Raw genomic sequence first — 25,142 nt, 5'->3', positions numbered from 1 at the left:
AAGAGAGGAAATATTTTGTTGTGGAATCCCATCTCTTGTCTTGTAAAGTTTCATGCATCGTAATGGTTCACGAATGCACCACATATTTTGGTTTCTCTTGATTATTTAAAGTGAAATAAAGAGTTTATGGTATCTTTACCAAGTATTATGGTATCTTTACCTCTCACAGTGCTTGGATGTTGACAGTTCCCACCAGCTGTAATGAAAATGCATTAAACTATAATATGAAAGGAAACTAGGGGGTTATAATAATTTAGCTGCAAAACTGCGTTGCATCTACGTGTTATGTTTTCTTATCATTTGTATTGATTTATTCTGTGTGGTATGTGGTAGCAAAAAGAACCAGATATGTGAAATAAGTTTTATGTTCTGATTTTTTAAAAGACTTTCACATCTACATGGACAGTTCTTTAGTATATTCAAAGTCCTAAAATGCCTATTGTAAATGTATTTGCGGAAGACAAGTTTAAAATACATGTTTTTTTTAAGGTGGACATAAAAATGATCACATTATAACACAGAAGAGTTATCAATAGCTTTCCAAACAGAAATTATATCTGTGTGAGAAAACATTTTGGTTGAATTATTCTGATGTGTTAAGCTTCTTCTTTAAATGTTTAATATTAAACAGCAATTCCAACCAGTAGAAAAGCACAGCATTATTCCTGTTATGCCTTGCTAAGCTTGGGGCATATAACAAAGAAGGTAGTCTTGGGAAGGTGATACTGCAATTTCTAGCACGAGAAGAGTCCCTCTAAGATTACTTGAAAGGAAGACAACCCATCTTTAAAAGGTTATAAAGATTTTTTTTTACTGTATAGGAGGACTTTAAAACTGCTTATTTTTCTTGACAAGTCATAAAAAAGAACCAGACATTCAGGTAAATAGGGTGCTTGATTCTACATAAACTCTCTGAATCTAACGTCAGACTGATCATTAAGATTGTAAGTTGTGGTTTTTCGCTTCTCGTGTAACTTTATTGCTTAGTGACAAGCTGCGTGAGGTTACAAAGTAATATAAGTCTTTGTACATCATCTTATTAAACAGTAACCTCCAAATATGAATTCTAAAAGCACATTTTGCAGTAATATACAGTGAGACTCCCCAGATTGCCCCATTTTGGTAAAGAAAATTACACAAAGCCTATGAATGCCAAAGCACATATTTATCTTATGCCATAATTTACAAGTATAAATATAAAATACAAGTGGGAACCCACCAGGGCTTGGAAAGCAGAAGAATGTCCTAATCTAAAAAATTGGGAAAATAAGAGAATATGTTTAATTGTGAAGAACAGAATTTATTTTTAAAAATATGGAGACATATTGCACTACTATATAGTTGTGTTGTGGCTAGTGCTACACCTGCATATCTAAAAAACTTGACATTGAATGAGTTGCCCTGTTCACTGCAGCGCATAGTGGTGGTATAACAAGTATGCTGTTTACTCATATTTGTAATACGAGTGGTGCCAAAAAAAAGTTCAGGTGGCACTAAATGTTATTGCACACTTTCTTGGTTCATCTGTTTTATAGGCATGTATAGAACAATGTATTGTCGAAGGCTTTCACTGCCGGAATCACTTGGGTGCTGTGTGGTTTCCGGGCTGTATGGCCGTTTTCTAGCAGCAAAATGCTGCTAGAACACGGCCATACAGCCCGGAAACCACACAGCACCCAAATGTATAGAACATTTTCTGTATTCTTAATTTTTAATCATGTTTTGGGTGGTATATCATTGATTTGGGTGCCATGATACTCTTTTCTCTGGGATACTTGAAATCAGTGGCAGAGTAAGGGTCTCCTATTCATCCCCTCTCTTGGCACCATCTTCTGAAGGGTAGGGTTCATGGATTGTTGCCACCTTGCATTCCTGATGTCCTCTTTTTTTCCTCTGCTTCTTCCCTCTGTAACCTATGCCTGCTGTGAAGAACTCTTGGTTTTTGTGTTTAAGGCTTAAGCTGCATCTAAAAAAATGGTCTGAAAAGCTGTATCAATGATGTTTGAATGTTCTGTTCATTAGGTATTGCCCTTCCTGATGTTTTTGCAGGCCACTGGGATCATAAATGTCAATCTGTTAGGTTGTGATAAGTCCTTGAAGAAATCCTGACAGAGTGCCGCAAATTTCCATTGTCATGTTGGGGATTAAACAGGCTAGTCTCATACTGGAGCAGATGTGGAAGGGGAGTAGTTTTCTTTCTCCATGGTACTTGCTGTCCTTTTCTTACATCCTTCTCTCCATCTACAAATTCCTGTCTGTATCTTTCAGGTACTTATTTCTGTCAAGGGAAACAATTTTTTGAAACATCAGGGAAAGTGGCACTGTGGTTGTTAGTGTAGCTGTGTATGCGCAGGCTGTGCACTGCTGTGACAGGAGATTGAGAGAGTGAATTTCAGCTCCGACAGTCCTAACACAATTTATTTGGAAATTTGAAGAGTGGGGGGATATAGAGTAATGAAGACAAGAACAATGACAGTAGGAACAAATGTAACATTCAGCTGGGGACAACCCCGTTTTTAAGGATATTATTCAGTTTGTTTCTGTTCAAGATTGTGATTTAAAAACTGTTGCGTTAAATTAGCCAGTTCTCCTGTTTTCCAATCCAGCAGACTAATTAGAAGAACCTGCATTCATGGAACGATAGATCATTAAAGATAGCTTTATTTCTTTGCCACTCTATTGAGTTTACACTTAAGCTGTGGCAAGCTGCAAGCAGCGTATTTTCAAGCGGTATTTGTTCTTCTCTTTTGCCCTTCCCTCAATATCTCCTGAGATAGTTTACATATAACTTTCATTTAATAATTCATTCCACTACATGGAGAGAATATATGTTCTTAATGGCTATATTATCCAACTCCCATTATAACTTACCTGGCTATATAGTGTTGGTGTGCAAAGTTTATTTTTATCCCTTGGGAATATCAACTTTGTGTTAGCACCTAAAGTGTGTGTTCGTTAGCTCTTTACTTATAACCAAATTCTTGATTTTTGTCCTGTAATTATCCAGGGTTTTTTTTGATGTTTTGGTGTATGGAACATATATTTCTGTTCTGTTTGTACCAAAGAACAGTGCAGCTGAATTTCACGTACTCAATGGAGCGTATTTTAAATAACAGTCCTGCCATTTTGTGTAATTTTATTTATTTATCCATTTATTGTTTGTGTGTATGTGTGCATTTTTAGTCTGCCTATACCCAAAGGTCTCAGGGTGGACTACAACATAAAATAAAAGGGAAGCTTTGAAAAGTATGTTGAAATATGGAGGATTTTCAGTTAAGCAACAGCAAAAATGCTTGCTGCCACAAGTCCAACTGGATATGCAAAGCTAGTGGGTCACACAAAGCAGCCCTTGTTTCCTGACCTCAGTCCTTTAATCCTGTATATGCATTTAATTCGCTTAAAATTAAGACCATCGTCACACTTTATATTTTGTATAATAAATATGTGGACTAAAATTACAGATGTTTTGTATCTAACACTATTAGGTATGATGGAAGGAAACCTATAATGGCCTCCTCATTGGTTTAAGCAGGTCACTGAGGTTGAGGGTCTATCACATGCATTTATCAACCATAATGTCATTTTACTATTCTGCACGGCCTTCTCTTTGATAAATATCTTCTTGCCTTGCATGGAAAGTGTACAGATAAATAATATTTATACACTGATTTATAATATTTGTAGTTACAGCTTTCCATAAAAACAATATTTGTGGCAGTTCAAAACATAATACTTAAAATGTTGACCAATTAAACAAGTAAAAAGATAACAAAGGAACTACAACTAAAAACATTTCCTATTCAGACATCAGCAACCATAATATAGAACCAGCTGTAAAAGCAACAGGAAAATTTTAGATCAGGAAAAAATGTAACCAATGTCAGAGTAGCAATGATCATCACAGCAAGATTATTGCTAAAGAAACATTGTAAAATAACAGTGTCCATTGTCCAAAACTTAATATGCTGAAATTATCTCTTCTGAACTGTTTGCCCAGCACCAAGCCAGGCATCACTACAGAAAAGGCCCTGGCTCTGGTCTCTCTCCACCTTCTTGTAGAAGGTGAAGTCATTCATAGCAGGGCCTCTGCAGAATATCTTAACATCTGGGACAGGCTCATATGGCAACAGGAAGCATTCATCCAAAACACTATGGTGGCCAACTTTGAAGGCTTAAAAGGACAAAAACAGAATTTTGAATTGTGCCCAGAAGAAACTAGAGCAGTGTATTTCCAGACTGGCAAAATATAACCTGCAGCAATCTAATATCTCTCATGCAGTATGTTGGATACTTCTATAGGGGCTTGTATATCCACCCCTTACAGCTGTACTTGCCAGTCTTGCTTCCTTACAGGGAGAAGAAAAATAATCTCATTGCATATCCTTCATATGCTACTGCCTTGCTTGTTCTGTTCCATTCTTCTGGAGCCCCTTTGTGTTGGGAGCACCCTTCTAGTTGTCTGGAAACTTATTTTTACTTAGGTGATTCCAGAAGGAAGGCCAACAGCAAACCTGTTTGTATGCAAATGCTCTAGATAGAGTTGGCAAAATTGTATGTGACTTGAAAAGGAAAGAGGCATTAATTTTGTCTTGAAGCAGTTACGTTCTTCAGTGGTGTCATATATGTTTTCTCTTTCTCTTCTCATGAATGAAACATGATAGTGTGCCAGTAAAATAATACCAGACGTTGCATGCAAAATAAATCCATCATACCTCCATCCTGATCTAAGTTCTTTCTGAGCCTTGCTCAGATACAGAGAGCAAAGCTTTAGCCCTATGAAATGACTTGAGTTGCTGATGTGTCTCAGTAATGGCAGAAGCAAGATGCCATCTTCCTGTTCGATTTTCCTCCCTTCCCATGGTGATTCCTGCAAAGAATTCCAACCATTTGACCACCACTTGGAAAATATGCCCATGTAATCTATTGAAATGGATAATGGGTTTGAGAGTACTTATGCTCACTGTAGTATTCTGAATACACGAACTTAATGTGTGATGAGAATCTCCTTTCTACTGGAGGCGGGGATATCTTGATTGGGTGTCTTCTTCACCACTTGCAAGGAGGCAGGAACCACTTAATTGATTAACGATCCCTTCCTGTCACGTGTCCTAGGCTTTCCTCCTCAGTATTTTTTCCTGCCTGTAGGGAGTGCATGGTTTTTCACTAGCTCCCCAGGGCTCTAGCTCTTCCATCCAGTATAGTGCGTGTGTATGCAATTCTGTCTCCCTCCTGTTTCCCACTCCACCAAACGTGAGTAAACTGGGAGGGGAGGATTAGTTAGAAGCAGGTGGCTAGAAGCAGGTGGCCGTGTGCTGGGGAAAACGAAAACGAAACCCCGCCATTCCCAACGGTTCCCGCCTTAACATGGCGACCGGCTCCTTCACACACACACACACCCCGGGAGGGGTTCGCAAGAACGACGGCGGAAGGGACCCGAGCTGCGAGAAACAAAGCTGCACTTGCAGAAGCGCAGCAGCCACCCCAGCAAGCGCCTGCAAAGAAGAAAACGGCTAAAAACGCAGGCAGCGAGAAGGACGGAGCGCCCGCGAAACCGAAACTGCTGGGAGCTATGCGCCTTCCGAGGGCGCAGCCAATCCAGGCGGCTCCATTGCCGGTTCCTCCTACCCCATGCGGGATTCGGAGTCCCCGGTTTCCCCCCAAACAGAGGAAGTCTCAAGCCCCACGGCGTAGAAGCCCTGGAAGGCACGTGCCCGGGGACCCAGGGGGGAGGGGCGGAGGCACACAACGGCGCCAGTCAGCAGCCAGACCCCGCGGCGGCAGCTGTCGCGGCCTGGCAATCCGCCCCGCCAGCAGCTTTCGCGCGCTTTCTGAGCGAACAGATAGAGAAAGCTTTCAATGCCAGGGAACGCCAGGGGGCGTCAGTCAGGCCAAATCGCAGCTTCACAGAAGAGCCATCCCGGGAGGGGGTAGACCTGGCCTACAGAAACCCCTTAGAGTTTCCAGATGAGGAGGAGGACTCCGCTGCGGAGGAAGAGGGCACAGGGGGAGCCAGATTTTCAGATACAGAGGAAAGTCCAATAGAGACAACTGAACAGGCCCCTAAGTTCTTTAAGCTGGAAAACCTACAGCTACTTATCACCAAAGCCATCTCAGCCCTGGACCTACAGGACCAGGATGGGGCAGAAGACCCTCCCCTGACCCAGACCTTCCCTCCACACCAGCCAAGCCTCTCACAGGGTTCCCTAAAGGCAACGTAGACTGCTTCCCCCAGGACCAGGAGGGGGAAAAATTCTTCCCAGTCCCCGAATATTTTGTAAGCAGAATCAGGAAAGAGTGGCTGAAACTGGCAGCTCACAAAACTCTTCCCCCCTCCTTCAAGAAGGCCTGCTTGATGCCCCCACAATTCCACACGATGCTGCAAGCTCCCCCAGTGGATGCCCCGGTGGCAGCGCTTCACTCAGCAGACTTAGTAGTCAAGGAGGGGGAGGGGAACATCAGAGATCCCCTGGATAGAAGGTCAGAGGCGGCACTAAGAAAGACGCACGAATGGCTGGCAGCAGCAACTAAGACCCTTACACCGGCATCAACTGTTGCCAGGGCCAGCATGGTTTGGCTCAAGAGGGTCCTGGAAAGGATTCCAGAACTAGACACCGCCACCAGAGAGGGGGTGGAACGCGTTCTCATGGCAAGCGCCTTCATTGCAGATGCCACCCTAGACGCCATCGCCCTAGTGGCTAGAGCCATGGCAACTAGCATGATTGCCAGACGCAATGCCTGGCTGCGCCCCTGGCAAGCGGACGCACGCTCCAAGAACGTGGTAGCGGCGTACTCTTACCGCGGAACAGCCTTATTCGGCAGCGAATTAGACAGGGTACTTATTGAAACCAAGGATAAAAAGAAAGCTATGCCCAAGGCAGTCAGACAAGAAAAAAGTAGTTCCTCCACCAACCGCACCACCTTTAGATCGAACAGTGTCCTACCTAGGTTCCCCAGGGAAGGGAACAAGCAGGGATGGCAACAGCAGAGTTCCTTTCAGAACAAACCCTTCCCTAGAACAAACAACAGACAGGGCAAGCCCTTCAAACCCGAGTTCAAGAAACAATGACTACATGGAGGTTCCGGTGGGAGGAAGATTAACCAGCTTCGCGACAGCCTGGCTGGGCGCCCACGTGGACAGATGGTGCAGGGAGGTGATTTCAGAGGGCTACACGATAGAGTTCCTACAGTTCCCAAAGCAGCAATTCATCCCTTCTCCAACGTCGGGAAATTCCCCCAAAACCAAAAGGACACTTCAGGCAGTGTCTCACCTCCTGGCAATTCAAGCAATAGAACAGGTCCCTACAGAGGAGAGGTTCTCCGGCACATATTCTCACTTTTTTACGGTGCCTAAGCGGAATGGGGATTGCAGAGCGGTCCTAAACCTCAGAATGGTCAAATTCCTAAGGTTTTCAGTGGGAGCGCAGCACTTCCAATACAGGGCATTACCATTTGGACTGGCCACGGCCCCGAGAACATTCTCGAAAATTCTCCTATGTCCGTTCATCCAGCTGAGAGAACAGGGGATACATATACATCCATACTTGGACGACCTGCTGATCAGATCAAAGTCCAAGCAGCAAGCACGGGAAGACGTGACCAAAGTTCAGGAAGTGCTACAATCTCACGGATTCATAATCAACGAAGAAAAAAGCTCGCTGACTCCCAGCCAAAGACTGGAACACCTGGGAGCAATCTTGGATACGACCAAGGACGCGTTCTTCATCCCTCCAGAAAAAATCCACAAAATTCAGGTAACAACGGCAGCGCTGCTTGCGTCACCACGTCCCTCTCTGCTCAAGGCGGCCAGCCTCCTGGGCCTCTTCATCTCCATCATGGACTTAAATCAGTGGGCGCGCTTCCACGCAAGACCACTACAGCAGATACTTCGAAGGTTCCAGTGGGACATCATCCAGAAGAGGGACAGAAAAATTACCATCCCGACAGAGGTCCGCATCAGCCTGAGATGGTGGCTGAACAAGCGCAGTCTCATTCAGGGCAAACGGTATCTCCACATAGCCCATCCACAACTCTTTACGGATTCAAGCCTCATGGGTTGGGGAGCGACTCTCAACCAACAGTTCACTCAAGGAACATGGTCAGAGGAGGAGTCCAAACTCCCAATCAACCTGCTAGAGACCAGAGCAGTCCTCTTGGCCCTAAAACATTTCCGCCCACAACTGGAACACCAACACGTTATGGTAAGAACAGACAACGTCGCAACAAAAAGATATATCAACAACCAAGGGGGATCCAGGTCCCCAGCACTGCATCGAGAGGTGACAAAAGTTCTAAACTGGGCGGAAAAACACCTACTGTCTCTCGAAGCTCATCACATCAAGGGCAAACTGAACTGCCAAGCAGACTGGCTAAGCAGAAAGCAGGTGTTGGAAAGCGAATGGCAGCTCAACCCTCGGGAGCTCCGGAGGATCTGCAGAGTATTTGGCATGCCCCAGATAGACCTCTTTGCAGCACCAAACAATGCGCAATTGCCTACGTTCATGACAAGACACTTCCATCAGAGGGCGTTGGAGACGGATGCACTTGCAGTCAAATGGCCACAAGTACTTCTCTACGCGTTCCCGCCGTTTCCACTGATTCCACGACTCCTGAGGAAGATCCAAGCGGAGAGAATGGAGGTCATCCTGGTGGCCCCCAGATGGCCGAGGAGGCCATGGTTTTCAACCATCCAAGAGATGTCCACGCGGCAGCCCCTACTCCTGACAGTGGCCCCAGACTTACTAATACAGGGCCCCTTATGCCACTCAGACCCAAGCTGGCTAAACTTGACCGCGTGGCTTGTGAAAGTAGGAGACTAGCAGCCAAGGGCTATTCAGACAAGGTGACCAGCACCATCTTGGCGGCACGAAAGAAATCTACAGTTAACATCTACAACGCATCCTGGAGAAGCGTTTGTGCACTGGGCTCAAGCCAAAGGTATTGACCCAGAAAACCCCCAAATCAGAGACATTCTGGAGTTCCTTCAAAGGGGTTTTGAACTCGGCTTGCGCTGTTCAACGCTGAGAAGACAACTCTCAGCACTAGCCACTGTATGCCCCACCATCAAGGGCATGTCGCTCACGAAACACCTTGACGTGATGGGATTTCTCCGAGGGGTCAGACTGTCTCAGCCCCTACGCGTGCATAGGTTCCCGTCGTGGCGACTCCACGCTGTGCTGACAGCCATGACACAACCGCCGTTTGAACCCATTCAGTCGATACCATTAAGGTGGCTACGCATGAAGACTTTATTCCTTGTTGCCATTACTTCAGCGCGAAGAGTATCGGAGCTGCAGGCACTGTCAGCGGACATAAAATTCTGCAGCTTTCTACCAGATAGGGTAATCCTTCGTCTGGATCCAACATTCAGCCCCAAAATCCATTCCGCATTCCATCTGAAACAAGAAATAGTGGTCCCTAACTTCATGCCAAACCCTACTCACCCTAAAGAGAGGCTCTGGCACAACCTTGATGTTCGACGTCCACTCAAGGCATTCTTAATCAGAACAGAATCTATCAGAAAATCAGAATCGATTTTCGTGAACATCTGCCCGCCCAATCTGGGACTACCCAGGTCCAGAGCGGCGATCAGCACAACACTAAAGGCGACCATCATCGAAGCCTACAAGGCTCAATCCCTGACGATACCATGCGGAGTGACAGCCCACTCCATAAGAAGCGCAGCAGCTAACGCAGCCTTCCGAAACTGTGCATCAGTGGAAGATATCTGTAAAGCGGCTACGTGGGCATCCGCATCATCGTTCGTTAGGCACTACAGACTGAACTCCATTGCCGCTTCCGAGGCAGCCTTCGGAAGGAGGGTGTTGGAGAACATCATTGGGGACTAATTCAACCCACCCCATAGAGGGGACACCGTTCGGGGAGGCCCCAATCAAGATATCCCCCGCCTCCAGTAGAAGGGTCCATTGAATACTTACTGTGAAGGGCCTTTCTACTGGACGGCTAGGGGGATATCTTGGCCCTCCCTAGTTGATATTAACCCCCAATGCTAGAGCTCCACAGTGTGTATAGTTAAGTTAGAATTCCGGGGAGCAGTAGTTCAAGTTGTAGTTACATGTTATAGTTCCTGGTTCAGGATATCCCTTCTGTGTCCGGTATGCGTGTGATGACTGCTGTGTCAGAGTGAATACTGAGGAGGAAAGCCTAGGACACGTGACAGGAAGGGATCGTTAATCAATTAAGTGGTTCCTGCCTCCTTGCAAGTGGTGAAGAAGACACCCAATCAAGATATCCCCTTAGCCGTCCAGTAGAAAGGCCCTTCACAGTAAGTATTCAATGGACCCTTCTTATGGGTGCTTACTGGGAGTACCTTTTAATTTATAGCTTCATGAAGAAACATCTTCTTGCCCCTGCTCTCCTGAACAATAATAACACTTTCCTTTGAGTGGGAAAAGGTACAGATAATTTTATTAAAATATGTAGTGCCATGACAAGCTTTAAAGAGATCTTCCGAATCTTCTGAATCTTCAGCAAGTATGTACATGTTGTGGTTTAGTATATCTTGCCTGTGTATAATCATTTACATTTAGATTGTTATCCTTGTAGAGAGAGAGGGACACAGTATGGTGCTTTCATGTACTCCCTTTGGTTATTGCAGCTACAGCTAACACACTGTGCCCTAAAAATCCTTTTCCTGCTTAGTCGGGAAATAGGACAAATTTGTGTTCTGCTGCTTTTGTAGAATCAGAATATATATATATATATATATATATATATATATATATATATATATATATATATATATATATATATATATATATATATATATATATATATATATATTTTGCATGGGTGAGGGTCTGAAGATAAACAGAAGAAAATAAATGAGATGAAAACCAAAGACTGTTTCCCTGCATTTGCCATTGCAAAGTTGAAGTCATAACCTGGAGGAGTTTCCCAATTTATTTTGTGAACAAAAAGGGAATTTGGCAGGGAACCAAGCTAACAGATCCCTTATCTGATTCCTGTTTTAGTTATTAAAGAATATGCATGTGTGCAAAGGAGTAAGAAACAACTTGCTCTTTACAAGCAAGTCTGCATGCAAGTTGCACACCAGTAATTTAGTGACTGGGGTTAGAGGCCTCAGTGAAGAAAAGCTAACATTATACTCCATATATTTTTCCCAATACAGCAGATTCACAGTCGGAGAGTGAGGCTTCACCTGAGAAGCGGCCACGGTTACTGGAGGACAGTCCTGATAGGCCTGAAGAAATCAGCCGTTCCAAACAGAAGAGCAGACGCAGGTGTTTCCAGTGCCAAACAAAACTGGAGCTGGTACAGCAGGAACTGGGATCATGTCGCTGTGGTAAGGGTTGGCTGCCACCATTAAAATTACCTGTCCAATCATGTGAAAGCCCCTTTCACGTCTGGGTGAAACCTGGGTGACTTTGTCGTTCAGCTTTTACCGGTCTAGCAGCAATGTAGTTGGTAAAATAGTTTGAAGTGTTTGCAACCTGATAAAAAACTAAAATCTGTTCATAAATACACTAAATCATTTTAATCTGTATGTGAAGAATTAGGTTATAAAGGTCCATTATGCATCCAGGTAAGCATAATCAGTCTGTTGAAATGCCGTTGCTGATAATCACAGGGTCATGGAGTCCTAAAATCATAGATTTGGAGGGGGCCATAAAGGCTACCCCTGCTCAATGCAGGATCAACCTAGAGCAGCAGTCTGCAACCTGTGGCCCTCCAGATGTTCATGAACTACAATTCCCATCAGCCCCTGCCAGCATGGCCAATTGGCAGAATTATTTCTTGCAGAAATAAACTGCAAGAAATAAATAAGATAAACCAAAGCATCTCTTTAAGCTTAATGGGATAGGAGAAGAGGGATCGACCCTAATTTCTTTTTCATGTGGGAGCGGGAGGAAAGAATGCTTAAGCCCCATCACTTAATTGGTGATTGGGGGTGTGTGCGTGCAAAATGTGATGAAAAACTTTGCTCAGAATTGATCTTTGAAGGATTCCTGAGAGAACATGTGCATGCTTTCATGTTTTATGTAATGCATTTTTGATTACATATGCTATTGTAAACCTTCTGTGTAGGGGAAAGTACCATGGCACGGGGGTGGGACATTAGCATTGCACGCAGAAGGTGGTGGGTTCCATTTTTGTTACCTTCATTTAAAAGGATCAGGTGGAAGGTAATGTGAAAGACCAATTCCTGATATCCTGTGAGGAGTGACACACAAAGCAAGGGGAAAGGAGACTGAGACATGCTCAGAATTGTCCCATCTTGGTACCTGTATGAAAGAGGGAAAGAAGGATGTTTAAGTGATGAGTATAGAGTTAGGGACAAGACCAGTATAACATATGTCATGCCTTTCTTCTAGTTTCTACATTACCATCTGTAGTTCAGCAGACTGCAGAATGAAGGCACAGGGTGAAATACTGGAGTCATTTCTGCGGGAATGCAGAGAGTTGTACCACTTTATTTCTCTGTGATCCTGGGCCAACTCTACTTCTTTTGCCACCTTAAGCAGTGAAAGGACTTATTTCCCCTACCCCATTCATCCCCACAAGCTGAGTGGAGGGTGGGAAACGTGTTCACTTGAGACATTCTTGGAAGCAACAACAGGCACAAGCCATTCTTGTTGCCTCTCTGTAGCACACCTGCCAGTGGCATCCCAAGCAATTTGAGAGCCGAGTGAGATAATACACTTCACTGTGCTTTGCATGGACAATGGGGCTTGAGGTAAACCTGGAAGTGCTGATAAAGTCTGCAGTGATACTGGCCTTGTTTGGAACTGGGAGAGAACTGGCCCACCCCTTCCTGTCTAAGACAGTTGATACTGCCATATCACTAAACACAGCATGTTTTTGAGTTCACCTTGCCAAATCAGGCTTCTGGACTTGTGCTTGACAGTCTGACCAAATAACCCATGTTTCTTTAGATGAGTCAAATTCTGTGCACATCATTTTTAATTATATTTCAAAAATTTATCTTACCAGTTTTCATCAGCAAGGTCACCTAGTACATCTACTACTTCTAATAGCAGCAATTCTTAACAAATGGCTACTTCAAAGGAAATGACTTTGTCTTCTGTTACTTTACATTTTGATTTTTTTTAATTGACCATGTCTAATTAATGTGGCTCACCAGACTGAATATCTGGCCTCTAGCAGAGCTCAGTGCTGGATGCGGTTTCAAAATTCTCTTTTGCTATTATCTTATATTTCTTAGGTTTTTTTTCTCCCCTGGTAATCTATATATTTATGCCTTTTGCTGTACTGTGTGTTTCCTGTATACTATGCTTAAGAGGAGCATTGTATCTTTGGAACATTACAGAAATTAAATTAAAATTATCTATGGCTGCATTACATGACACTGCTCTGCATGACATGACCCTGCTCTACATGATTCATACAAAAAGATTCCTCAGATGGCTGTCCTTTATCTTATCTGTAGTGCTGGTGATGTGAACTCTCTGTGAAGCATTTGCATTTTAAAATTTTCGGGGAGTTGTAGGTGTTTTTAGGGTACTGAATTATTTATTTCTTTGCAAGACGAAACCCTAAATGAAGAGGTCATTCGTTGTAGTGAATGAAGTAGAAATGTAGAGAGTGTTATTGACTGTGGATTGAACATTGCTGAAAGTTTTGTGGTCTGAGAAATGTGATTTTAAATAATTGTGGACTGCTTTATTTTAATTTGTGGCATTATGAGCTTCTGTTTGTTCGTATGGTATGGAAAACAGTGAGTTAACCATTTTGCAAATGAATTAATTCAGTATGACATGCCACAGCTATGTTTGAGTCTTTCTACTTTGTTGACCACCCTGCTGCTTGGATGCCACAAGGGACACAGGCTGAAGGAGTTTGTGGCACTCCTAGACAAGGGAAGAATTTAAATGCTGGTCTCTAACATAATTTCCCATGCTGCATTCTGTAAACTAAAGGCAGCCCTAAAAGTCTGGGGACCACATAAACAATGTTATGATTGAAGGCTTTCACGGCCAGAATCACTGGGGTGCTATGTGGTTTCTGGACTGTATGGCCGTGATTAGCAGTATTTTCTCCTGAGAGAGAATACTGCTAGAACACGGCCATACAGCCCGGAAACCACACAGCACCCCAATGTTATGGTCACTTGAGTAGCACTGTCTGACTGCTTTGTAGCCCATTTGCCAAGTAGCTTGGCCACATGTCAGTTACAGGATGCTGTTAGTTTTTAATAATTTATTTTAAATAATACTTTTATTAATTTTTTCAAATATAATTCAAAAACAGAAAATATAGAAAGAGAAAAAAGAAAATACAGTTATCCATCACAGTTTTAAAATTCGTTACCTTCTAACTTTATCACTTGGGTCAGTCAGACCATTTGTCACTGTTTCTAGCACCAGCATATATTCCACTTGGGAGGCGGGTGTTGCCTGTAATAAAGACTGTGAAATCCTGGCCTGATGATGCCTCCGAACTACTTCAAGATTGTTTTGAGACAACAAATTGGGATGTTTTCTACCACCCAGATCTGGAAGAGTATACCACTGCTGTTCTGAGTTATATCACCTACTGCACAGACACTCTTACTGTGGATAAGCGCATCCGGATTTACTCTAAATCATAAACCCTGATGACAACGTGAGGTTCAGCCACTTTTTTGCATGACAGGAATATTGCTTTCAGATTCGGGTGGATGAGGTAAAATACAGTGCGCGAAGACAGTCTCAAGAGAGAGGTATTAGACAGCCAAGATGAGTGAGTACAGAAATTGAGGATTATTTTAATAATAACAACATGAGGCAGGTGGCAGGGATCTAACAAATCGCCAATCATAAACCAACCAATGACATTCTGTAGATGGGGATTCTTCTTCGGCAGAGCAGCTAAATCACTCTTTTGCCCTCAGCTGAAACAGGTTTATCAGAAGGGGAGATGACACACAGCCACTAGGGTGATTGCAGCTCACACCTCACTGTGGAGAACATGAGGTGGAGTAGTGCTTTGTGGCTGTGAATCCAAGGAAGGCTGCTGGACCGGATGGTATTCCCTGCCGGGTGTTAAAGGAATGCGCTAACCAACTGGCTGGTGTTTTTACTGATCTTTAACGTATCTCATCCCAGTCCACCATCCCATCTGTTTGAAAGCTTCCCACCATTGTTCCACTACCAAAGAGATTCCTTGCTGACAATCTTTCAGGATTATAGACCAGCAGCACTCACCCCATCATCATGAAGTGTTTTGGAAAACTGTCCATAGGCATATTAGTTCTTGCCTTCCAGATACATTTGATAAACATCAGTTCTCGTGATATCGACTAATAGATTCACGGAGGACGCATTGCCATTAGCTCCTTCACACTGCTTCTTTGACGATCTGGAAACATCAGGGGAATTATGTGTTAATGCTTTTTAAGGACTTTAGTTCCAAGATTTAATACAATCTCGCCACAAAGACTGGTGGACTTAAACTCAGGATCTTGGACTCTCACATTCAATCTGTTTGTGGATTAGGATCTCTTTGTCTGGACGCTCCCAGAGGGTTAGACTGGGAAATCGGTTTCCTCAGTTCTTACTCTAAATATGGGAACGCCACAGGGCTGTGTGTTGAGTCCTTTTACTGTTCACCCTTTATACATAAGGACTGTACTCCTGTCTACTAGTAACACCATTATCAAATTTGCCGATGACACAACGGTGGTGGGGCTCATCTCTGGAGGATGAGTCTGCCTATCGAATGAAGCGGACCGACTGCTCTCATGGTGGCAGGGAAAATAACCTGGTTCTTAACACTAACAAGACAAAGGAGCTCATAGTGGACTATAGAAGGAATAGCCCAGAAATTCAGCCTTGACTATAAATGGAGATCAAAGTGAGCGTGGTGGCTAGTTTTAAATTTCTAAGTATGATTAAAGAGGACTTGACCTGGGGCGCATATGACTGTCACAGGGTTAAGAGTTTCCAGCAAAGACTGTACTTTCTGGAGACTTTATGAAGCAAATAACTAGATGGAAAACTTCTGTCCATCAGCTGTGCTATAGAGAGTGTCTTAACACATCTGTGTATGGTTCTCCAGTTGCACAGGTATGCAATAGGAAGGCGCTCCAAAGGCGATCACTACTGCACAAAGTGATTATCAAGGTCTCTCCCTCCTTGAAGAAATCTATAATTCCCGGAAAGCCCAAATAAAGCCCAAAATAGCTCCTGAGGGACCTGGCCTCATCCAGCACACTCTCTTTTCAAACTGTTACCATCTGGCAGACGATACAGGGCTCTCAGAACTAGGACAAAGAGGCTTAGAGACAGCTTCTACTCTAGAGCTGTGGCTATGCTAAACTCCGGCTACTTCATATTGATGTGTATTTGGGCTGTAGGGATGGGTGGAGAGGGAAGTGAGGATGATGGCGAGTCTGAAATTCGTGCACGTAGGAATGCTGCTGTAAATTTCAAGGCACAATGACAATAAAATGCTTATGCTTATGCTTATGCTTATGCTTATGCTTATAACTTTATTTTGTATAATTCATTTACATGAATTTATTATAATATATATATCCCATCTTTTTTCCTGCAAAGGAGCTCAAAGCAATTTAAAAAAAATACAGCAAATCTGGATACAGCCCATCAACATTTAAAACCATATTGAATGAAAATATACTGTTTCTATCTGACAAAGTCCAAATCTCCATGAAATACCCTCCTGAATTATGCTATTTTAAGTGTGCTGGATAATTTCACGATCTCTGACCTTCTCACTTCTTCAGGAAGGTCATTCCACAGGAGCCACAGGAAGGCCATTCCAAAAGGCCCATGATCTATCTAGGGCAGGTGTAACGTAAAGGGGACACCACCCTGACTGGGGAACACAGACACTGACAGAAAGAAACACTGGAACAGATTTTAAATGAACAAAACTGAAAATGTTTATTTATGGCTTGACAGAGAGGCTTCTCAGGTGATTTGAGAGGTTTCAAAAGCTTGTCGGTTACAGAAGGAAAAACTTATTTCTTGAGGTGTTACCTCACAGACACTAGATGGTCTCTGTTCCACACACCCCTTTCTCGTTCATATACCCCAAGTCTAAGTCTGGTAGGACTGGCACACACTAGCCACCTACCCTATCAGTCCCCTACTCAGGCCTAAAATGCCCCCTTTCGGACTGGACTTCTGGTGACTGGGTTTAGAACAGGGGACGGACAGACTAGGTTTAGAACAGGGGGTTTAGAACAGGGGTTCTGGGTTTAGAACAGGGTTTAGACTGGGTTTAGACTGGGGTTTAGAACAGGGTTTAGAACAGGGTTTAGACTGGGTTTAGAACAGGGGACGGACAGGCTAGCTGCCAGGCACCTGAGCGGCGGTTCACACTCCCCCAAGACTCAGGGCCTTCCACACACTCCCTCAAGCTTCCTCAGCTTGAGTCAGAAATCCTTCTCTGTCAGAGCTGACAGACTGCCCAACTCTGCTCTGCTCTCTGACAGCCTCTCCTTAGAACTGAACTCCACTCTCCATGCTGTAAGCCCACTGGCTCCCCCTAGCTTTTTCCCAACGTTACTGGACCTTTTTCAACCAATCAGGTTGGTTCTCTACTTGTGGAGCCTTTTTCTCTTTTTCTGGCTGTTGCTAAGGCCTTCTCCCTTTGGCCTGCTGTACGCCAGCCCTTCAGGGTGGGGCAAGTTCGTTACAGCAGGTCTCCCATTAGGATGACCTTTCTGTTGGTTTTGGATAAGTGGTAGTACAGAACACTAGTGTTCCATGATCTGCTTCAGCTGCCTTGAAGTCTTCAAAGCCTATGATTGAGGGAGCTATCTTTTGCCTCTAAAATGATATTTGACTTGGTTTGCATAATTTGAAAAATTTCATCTTCCTTTTGGCCAACTTTGGTCTATTGCATATGCCCCTGTTGCCTTTTGGCACGAATACTTTTGGAGTTTGCTTTTGGGAGAACCTTGTATTGAAAGTTTAACAGTGATAACAATAAGGCAGTGTTCCCTCCCACTCTCATTAGGAAGTATTTCAAAATGTCCTAGATGTCATTATGATTCCAGTTTCATGTTGGGATTTAAGATGCATTTAAGAGGAGTGTAGGACTTCAGAAAAAAATAGAAAGATATCTCAATGGTTTTTCAGAGAGCCATACAAGGGTGCTTTGAACACACACATAGCATTAATTTGCTTTTGAAAGGTGTTTTTTTTTAAGAATTTGTAGATAAGAATTAACAGAATAGAAACAAGAAAACAGAATCAAATCAAAGGCCCCTTCCGCACACGCAAAATAATGTGTTTTCAAACCACTTTCACAACTGTTTGCAAGTGGATTTTGCTGTTCCGCACAGCTTCAAAGAGCACTGAAAGCAGTTTGAAAGTGCATTATCCTGCATGTGCGGAATGAGCCATAATAGTTACCATTGTATCTAAAAACTGAAAAGAGACGAAATTATGCATATAATATTTAAAAATCAAAAACAGTTACCAATAATAACCATTCGACAATACAATAATGACCATTATTGATGTAGATTCTTATAATCAAAATAAGTAAAAAAGCACTGATGAATGGTTACTATTATACATTTCTAGATTTTTTTCTCACAAATTAAAAGTTGTATTGGCATATTATTATTATCATCTCTCATAGTGCAAGTAATCATTTACCTGTTTCCCTCTAAGCTCTTTTTCAATATAATATATCATAAAGTTTATTGATAATTTATATACATTATTTCAGCAGTATCCTTCGCATTTCACCTTTTTTGTTTTTGGAATAATATAAATACATTTTACATTTAACTTGAAATACTTTGGTCTCTTATTCACAGAGTTTGTTAATGTTACCATTGTTGCATATTCCACTAATTTATTTTCCCAGTTTTCTTGGCTTAAGACATTCTTATGCCTTTCATTTTGTTGAAAATACTATTCTGGCCTTCATTATCAAATATCAAAACAGTTCTTTGACTTTTTGGAATTTTTTTGGCAGTAAACCTAGTAATATAGTCTTGATACCCATTGCAAATCTGATTTTTTAAATTTTCTGAGTTCTGCGTGAATTGCTTTCCAATTTTTAAAAACTTTTCTACACATCCACCACACACAGTAAAATGAACCCTCTACTTCTTTAAATTTCCTCATTTTCCTTTGTAATTCTTATCTATCTTAATATCTTTTGGATTGATGTACCACCAATAAAACATCTTATACCAATTTTCTCATAATATTTGGTTAACTGTGAATGTTATACCTTTTGTCCATAAAGCTTTCCATTGTTGAAAGGATATTTCTTCCTTAAAGTTTGCATCCATCTAACCATGCATGTTTTCACTTGTTCTGTTTCTGTATCAAATTATAGTTATTATTCTGCATCAAATAATATATTTTGTATCAAGTTATATTTATTAGGATGAATTATACATTTGTCCTAATAAATGTTCTTTTTGCTGTGTAATCACCTTTTCACATTCTGTCAGTCCTCTTATTACACCTCTTGCTGTGTGTACCGTTGGAAGACTGTTTTGTATCTGTGTATGTTCAGTATTTTTCACTTTCTTTTTTATTAACTGCTGACAAGAAATTCACATCTCATAAATAATGCTTTAGAACTACTGCTATATAAATTGAATGTGTTATGAATTGTGATGGGAGTTTGTGTAGAGTGCTATGCCTAGAGCAGGAAGAACAGAGGATGTCATTTTCATTAATTTCTAATGAGATGGCAATTAAAGGCAAGGGAAAGAAGAGTCATAGAGCCCTCCTGAATTCTCTATCCTGGGGCTTCATAGGAACATGCCACCAAGCTTTCCCTTAAAAAATCAATTAAATTCCAATCTCATCTAACACACACAGACGCACGCACTCAGACAAATGGAACTTCTCTTTGATCTTCAAAAGAGCAATTTGTAAGATGAGTTCTGAGCTTTCACTCATAGCAAAGGGTGAGGAGAACAGTTAATTGCCAGTGCACTTTACAGGCTGTAGTGAGAAACAGAAATTTTGATACCATAGCTTGGAGGTCCCCCATTGTAGTGCCTGTGGGTGCCATGGTGCCCACCAATATCTTTCTTGGAACCCACCAGGTATTTTTAGAAAGTGGAGAGACTATGGGGTACCTGTACCGCAGGGCTTCTGGATAGCCACTGAAGATCAGACTGGTTGTGCAGATTAAACGAACATCGTTTCAGTGGCAGCTACCACCAGAGTGTTGGTTTATTCTCTCAATCTTTCCCAGTTTTGTTTAAGTTACTCCTCTTAACTGCGTCCTGTGGCAGCAATTGTGTTGCAGCAACCATCTCTTATCAGAATTCCAGAGGTGCGTTGGGGACTCTGGCATAGCTTACAAACTAATTCAGCCACTACCAGCATCTTTTGAGTGTCCCAGCCTTCTAATATTAGGTGGGAAGCAACCCAGCAAGAGGGACTTCTGTCTGGAACCCTCTCATCAGGGAGACTTCTCCGTCCCCTTTTGTTGCCATCATCTACCAGCGGGTAAAAACGTGTTGTTGTTTTTTGTTTCGTTCATCGTTTCCTCAGTGATCCTTCCCACCTGTCTAGGGCTTTAATTCATTTTATGTTTTTGTATTTATTTTGGCTTTGGTTTTAATTGTTTTTATGATTGCTTTTATTGTTTTCATGGATTCGTAAGATGTGATTTTAATATATGTTTCTAATATGCCTTGGTGGCCTTCGGAAAACAAAATGGATGGATATAGATTTTGCAAAATAAATAAAGTAGCTTCATATGCAGGAGAATAATGGTACAAATATAATCATTTAGTACTACGTTTGGTGGTTGGAAGATCCATTTAATATAGAAAGTGTATCTGGTAGTAAAATATTTTTGCCAAGTCTGAGCAAGTGCAGAGCCTGAACAAGTTTACACTATTCTGAGTGATGCTGAATGCTAGATTTTGCTATCCCATCTTAAACATAGGCCCCTTCCGCACACGCAAAATAATGCATTTTCAAACCACTTTCACAACTGTTTGCAAGTGGATTTTGCCATTCCGCACAGCTTCAAAGAGCACTGAAAGCAGTTTGAAAGTGCATTATTCTGCATGTGCGGAATGAGCCATAGATATATACAAAAGGAGCATTTAAATTCACTATTTCATATGCCACAACATAACTCCAAAAGCTGAAAGAAAATTTCAAGAGTGCTGCTACTTAAAACAGCTTTATTTTGGGGAGGTGGGACACATCAAAATTTTAAAATCTGATTTCTTCTGGGAGTCAAAAAAGACAACACACCCCCAAGACTGAGGTCACTTTAAATCTTGAACTACCATTTGAATTCAAGTAATTAAAGAAGCAATTGATTGCATGTGATTCTTTGTTCTAGTTCTGCTGAAAAATAACATACATCTGTCAGTAACTTGTATTACTTTTTCCCCTGTGTGAATGTGTAAATGTTAAATGTTGTTTTAATGTATGTGTATTATATTGTGTTTCTTTTAACTTGGTTTTCATTGTTCAAGCAATGTGTTAATAGTTTTTAAGGTGCTTTTAAGTATACTTTTTTACTCTGTTATCTACTTTGGTAGCCCAGGTGAGGGCAGAAAAGGGACATAAAAACTTTGTAGGTAAGTAAAATAGATATATGCCATTAAAGGTTAAATTGAATTGAATTGAAGTAAAACATAGAATGCCCACAATTTAGTCTAGACAGCTAATTAGATGTGTATATGGGTATTAATTGTGCATATCTAAATATCCAGAAAGCTATAACTATTTCAGTACCACAATGTTGTAAAAATGTAAACTGAGAGCTGCTTAATTCTCTTGTTAACAGGGTTATACTGACTTCCTGAAATGGCATGAAATCACCAAAAAACTTAAGCTTAGACACCTTGTGCAGTGGTAAAGTCTTTCCAAGGCTTACAAAGAGTAGCTTAGGCAATTGGTAATAGGAAACAAAGTATTTAATCTCTGTCACCATTTCAAATCCAGCCCTGGTCAGCAATGACAAAAAATTATCACCATCTGCTGGCACTTCAGTGATCCTTGTATGAGGCGTGTTCTATTTTCAGTTTAATTGTTGATACATATTTTTGAATATGACAATCCTGTTTGAATTAGTTGGCAGCATCCAGAAACCATATGGTCCATGGAAAACTGAGCATTTTCTGTAGTTTGTGCTTAAAACTTACACTGACATTTCCTATGAAGTTATTTGCCTTGGCTGTTAAAGAGCAACACTTATTATTAAAATACCAAAAATATCATTCAGAAATGAAAATTTATATACAGGCATTGCCAAGCCAAAGTATATCTATTTAACTTGACAGTTTACTGAAAGGCTATTTTCACAGAAAGGCTTTCTAAGGAAAGTAGCCTTATTTGTCTTGGTGGTCTTATGTAAGCTTAAGCAATAGAATTCAGTAAAATTCAGTAAAATTTGGATTCAGCTTTATTTGGCTTTAAATTTTTTGTTAAAGCCAAAAAATCGTATATCTGATTCAGTAGACCTGAATATTTTTGGATTTTCCAGAAAAATATGAAAAAATCCAGATCTGTTTGACTTTTCAGGTATTTTTTGTGGTTTTATCATTTTTGGCCTGTAAGGGGGACATTTTTAAGCTAGCAGCATCAAACTTGCAGGGTATCTTCAGGAGACTCTCCTGAGCCAGCATGGTATAGTGCAGGGGTAGGGAACCTGCGGCTCTCCAGATGTTCAGGAACTACCAATTGGCCATGCTGGTAGGGGCTGATGGGAATTGTAGTTCCTGAACATCTGGAGAGCCGCAGGTTCCCTACCCCTGGTATAGTGGTTAAGAGCATGTAGATTCTAATTTGGAGAACCGGGCTTGATTCCCCACTCCTCCACCTGAGTAGCAGAGGTTTATCTGGTGAACCAGACGTGTTTCCATGCTCCTACATTCCTGCTGGGTGACCTTGGACTAGTCACAGTTCTTCAGAACTCTCTCAGCCCCACCTACCTCACAAGGTGTCTGTTGTGGGGCGAGGAAGGGAAAGGAGCTTGTAAGCCACTTTGAGTCTCCTTACAAGAGAGAAAGATGGGGTATAAATACAAACTCTTCTTCTCTTGATACCACCCAGGTTGGTGAAGTTTGGTTCGGGGGGGTCCAATTTTATGGACCCCCAAAGGGGGTGTCCCCATCTCTCACTGTTTCCAATGGGAGCTAATAGGAGATGGGAGCTGTCCCTTAGAAGGGACAGCTACCAAACCTAGGTGGTATCATCAAGAGAGTCTCTTGAAGACACCCTTCATGTTTGGTGCTGCTATCTTAAAAAAAGCACCCCTGACAGGCTCCCCAAGAAATTTTCCTAGATTCTCCTTTTGAACTCACCTGACTCCATTGCAGCCAATGGGACATTTCTGGGTGTGTGCAAGCAGGCGGCACATTTTTCAAGGTAGAAGCCCCAAACCTTATGAGTGGCTTCAGGAAACCCTCCTTGTTGTATGACGAGGCTCTGGTGAACTTTGCTTCAGGGGGCAGTGGGAGATGGGCTCCACCCCTTTGAGGGTCCATAAAGTTGGACCCCCTGAAGCAAAGTTCACCAAACCGGAATGCTCTTACCTGGAGGGTCTCCTGAAGCCACTCTGAAAATTTGGTGCCTCTATCTTGGAAAAATATGCACTCTGCTTACACATATCCAGAAATGACCCATTGGCTGTAATGGAGCCACATCAGATCAAAGAATCTGCCAGGTTCTTCAGCAATTGTCTATGGTGGGAAAATGTCCCACCATAGATTTAAATGGGGCTTGCTGTTATGCTCAGTTGGCTCTGTGCTGAAGATTTTATTGGGGGGCTCTAATGGGTTTTTTGCTCCGGGTAGGGGCACCAAATTCCCCGCAAGATTGCTGGTTAGTCTCTTGGAAGGAACCAGCTAACTTTGCTGAAGTTTGGACTCATTTTGTGGGCATCAGGTTCTCCTTCAGTTGGGTGCCCATAGCATTTGCCTCTCCCAACCAAACTTCACTGAAGTTGGCAGGTTTCTATCAGAAGACTGATCAGCAGCCCTGTAGGAAATTTGGTGCCCCTGGTACAAAACAAAACCCTAACCAGAGCCCCCCAAATAAGATCTCCAGCACAGAGCCAGCTGGGCATAACAGCAAGCCCCACCCCACACCGCCCACTGTTTCAAATGGAGGGGGAAAGCGGTATTTTTCCCTCCAGGAGAACAGCAGAGGCAGGCTCGCCGTTCCTTCCACACCCACAGCAACACCTCTACCTGTTAAAACAAAGAGTTCCTGGGAAGGGGAGAGAGAGAGAGAGAGAGAGAGAGAGAGAGAGAGAGAGAGAGACTTAGCCAGAGCTAGCTCAAGCACCATTTCTGCTGGGCTTCAGGCTGATCCTCCCCCTGCCCCAGACCCCACCAGAGCGTCTCCAACACACACAGAAATGGTAAGTAAAGTGGAGGAAGATTTTCTGGTGGGGGAGTTCTCTAGTTTTAACTATACACGAGTCAAGTTAGTTAACATTACAGGGAGTTCAAGGCAGCTAGCCACTCATTCAACATTCTGAGCTATACAAATCGGTTTTTAGCACCCCTGCTTGTATTCAGGGCTGATGAAAGCTGGGAAAAGATGAATACAGCTTTTTCAGTATTTTTAAAAAATTCAAATATATTGAATCACCAAACCTAGTCTCATGTACAGTTCCACAAGGACACATGCACAAGCCTGCCGCAGAGATCGTTTTTCTTCAGGCATTCCTGTAGCAACAGAGTGTTTCCCTCCCTTTCGGAGCTGTACGTCAGAAGATTTTCTGCCAAAATTGTCATGAGGTCGGAGGAGGAGGAAGCAATTCCCTCTGTTACCTTTTCACTGCCGCATTGAGACCACGTGTTCTTTTGGTATTCCTGCTTCTCTAACAGCCTAGTGGCTTGTCATTCGAAACTGACATGGAGCAAAAGGGCCTAGCTCTTTTCAAATAAGTGGTCCAAGTCTGGAGCAAAGACGGCGAAGAATGACAATTATGTAAACTGAGGGGCATATCTCAGCCTCATGCGAGGCCTGTGCCCTGCTCACCCGAAGGCTCATCTCTTCTGGCCGTCAAGGCTCAAAGTTGTTTTGTATGAATGCTTCTTGGCGCCAAATACTTTCTTTTATTTGGGGGTAAGTCATCCAAACCCCTTTGGTTTTCTCATCTCCAATCATTCAGCCATTTACTTCAGAGCAAGCTGATAGAGCTCTGTTCCTGCCATCCACGTAAAAGGCCAA

At 42.5% G+C, this 25,142-nt stretch overlaps 1 protein-coding gene across 2 annotated transcripts in view; it reads left to right on the top strand.

The window, feature by feature from the left end:
* Positions 1–25,142, top strand: part of ZFAND3 (zinc finger AN1-type containing 3) — a 202,011-nt gene that overhangs the window by 142,015 nt on the left and 34,854 nt on the right. For both annotated transcript variants that reach the window (XM_048518825.1, XM_048518737.1), the window contains one exon: positions 11,150–11,323. In XM_048518825.1, coding sequence (XP_048374782.1) covers positions 11,150–11,323 — 174 coding nt within the window. The remainder of the gene's footprint in view (positions 1–11,149; positions 11,324–25,142) is intronic.

The sequence above is a fragment of the Sphaerodactylus townsendi genome, linkage group LG01 (assembly GCF_021028975.2).
Source record: "Sphaerodactylus townsendi isolate TG3544 linkage group LG01, MPM_Stown_v2.3, whole genome shotgun sequence".
Taxonomy (NCBI): domain Eukaryota; kingdom Metazoa; phylum Chordata; class Lepidosauria; order Squamata; family Sphaerodactylidae; genus Sphaerodactylus; species Sphaerodactylus townsendi.
This window is presented reverse-complemented; position numbering and strand designations above follow the sequence as displayed.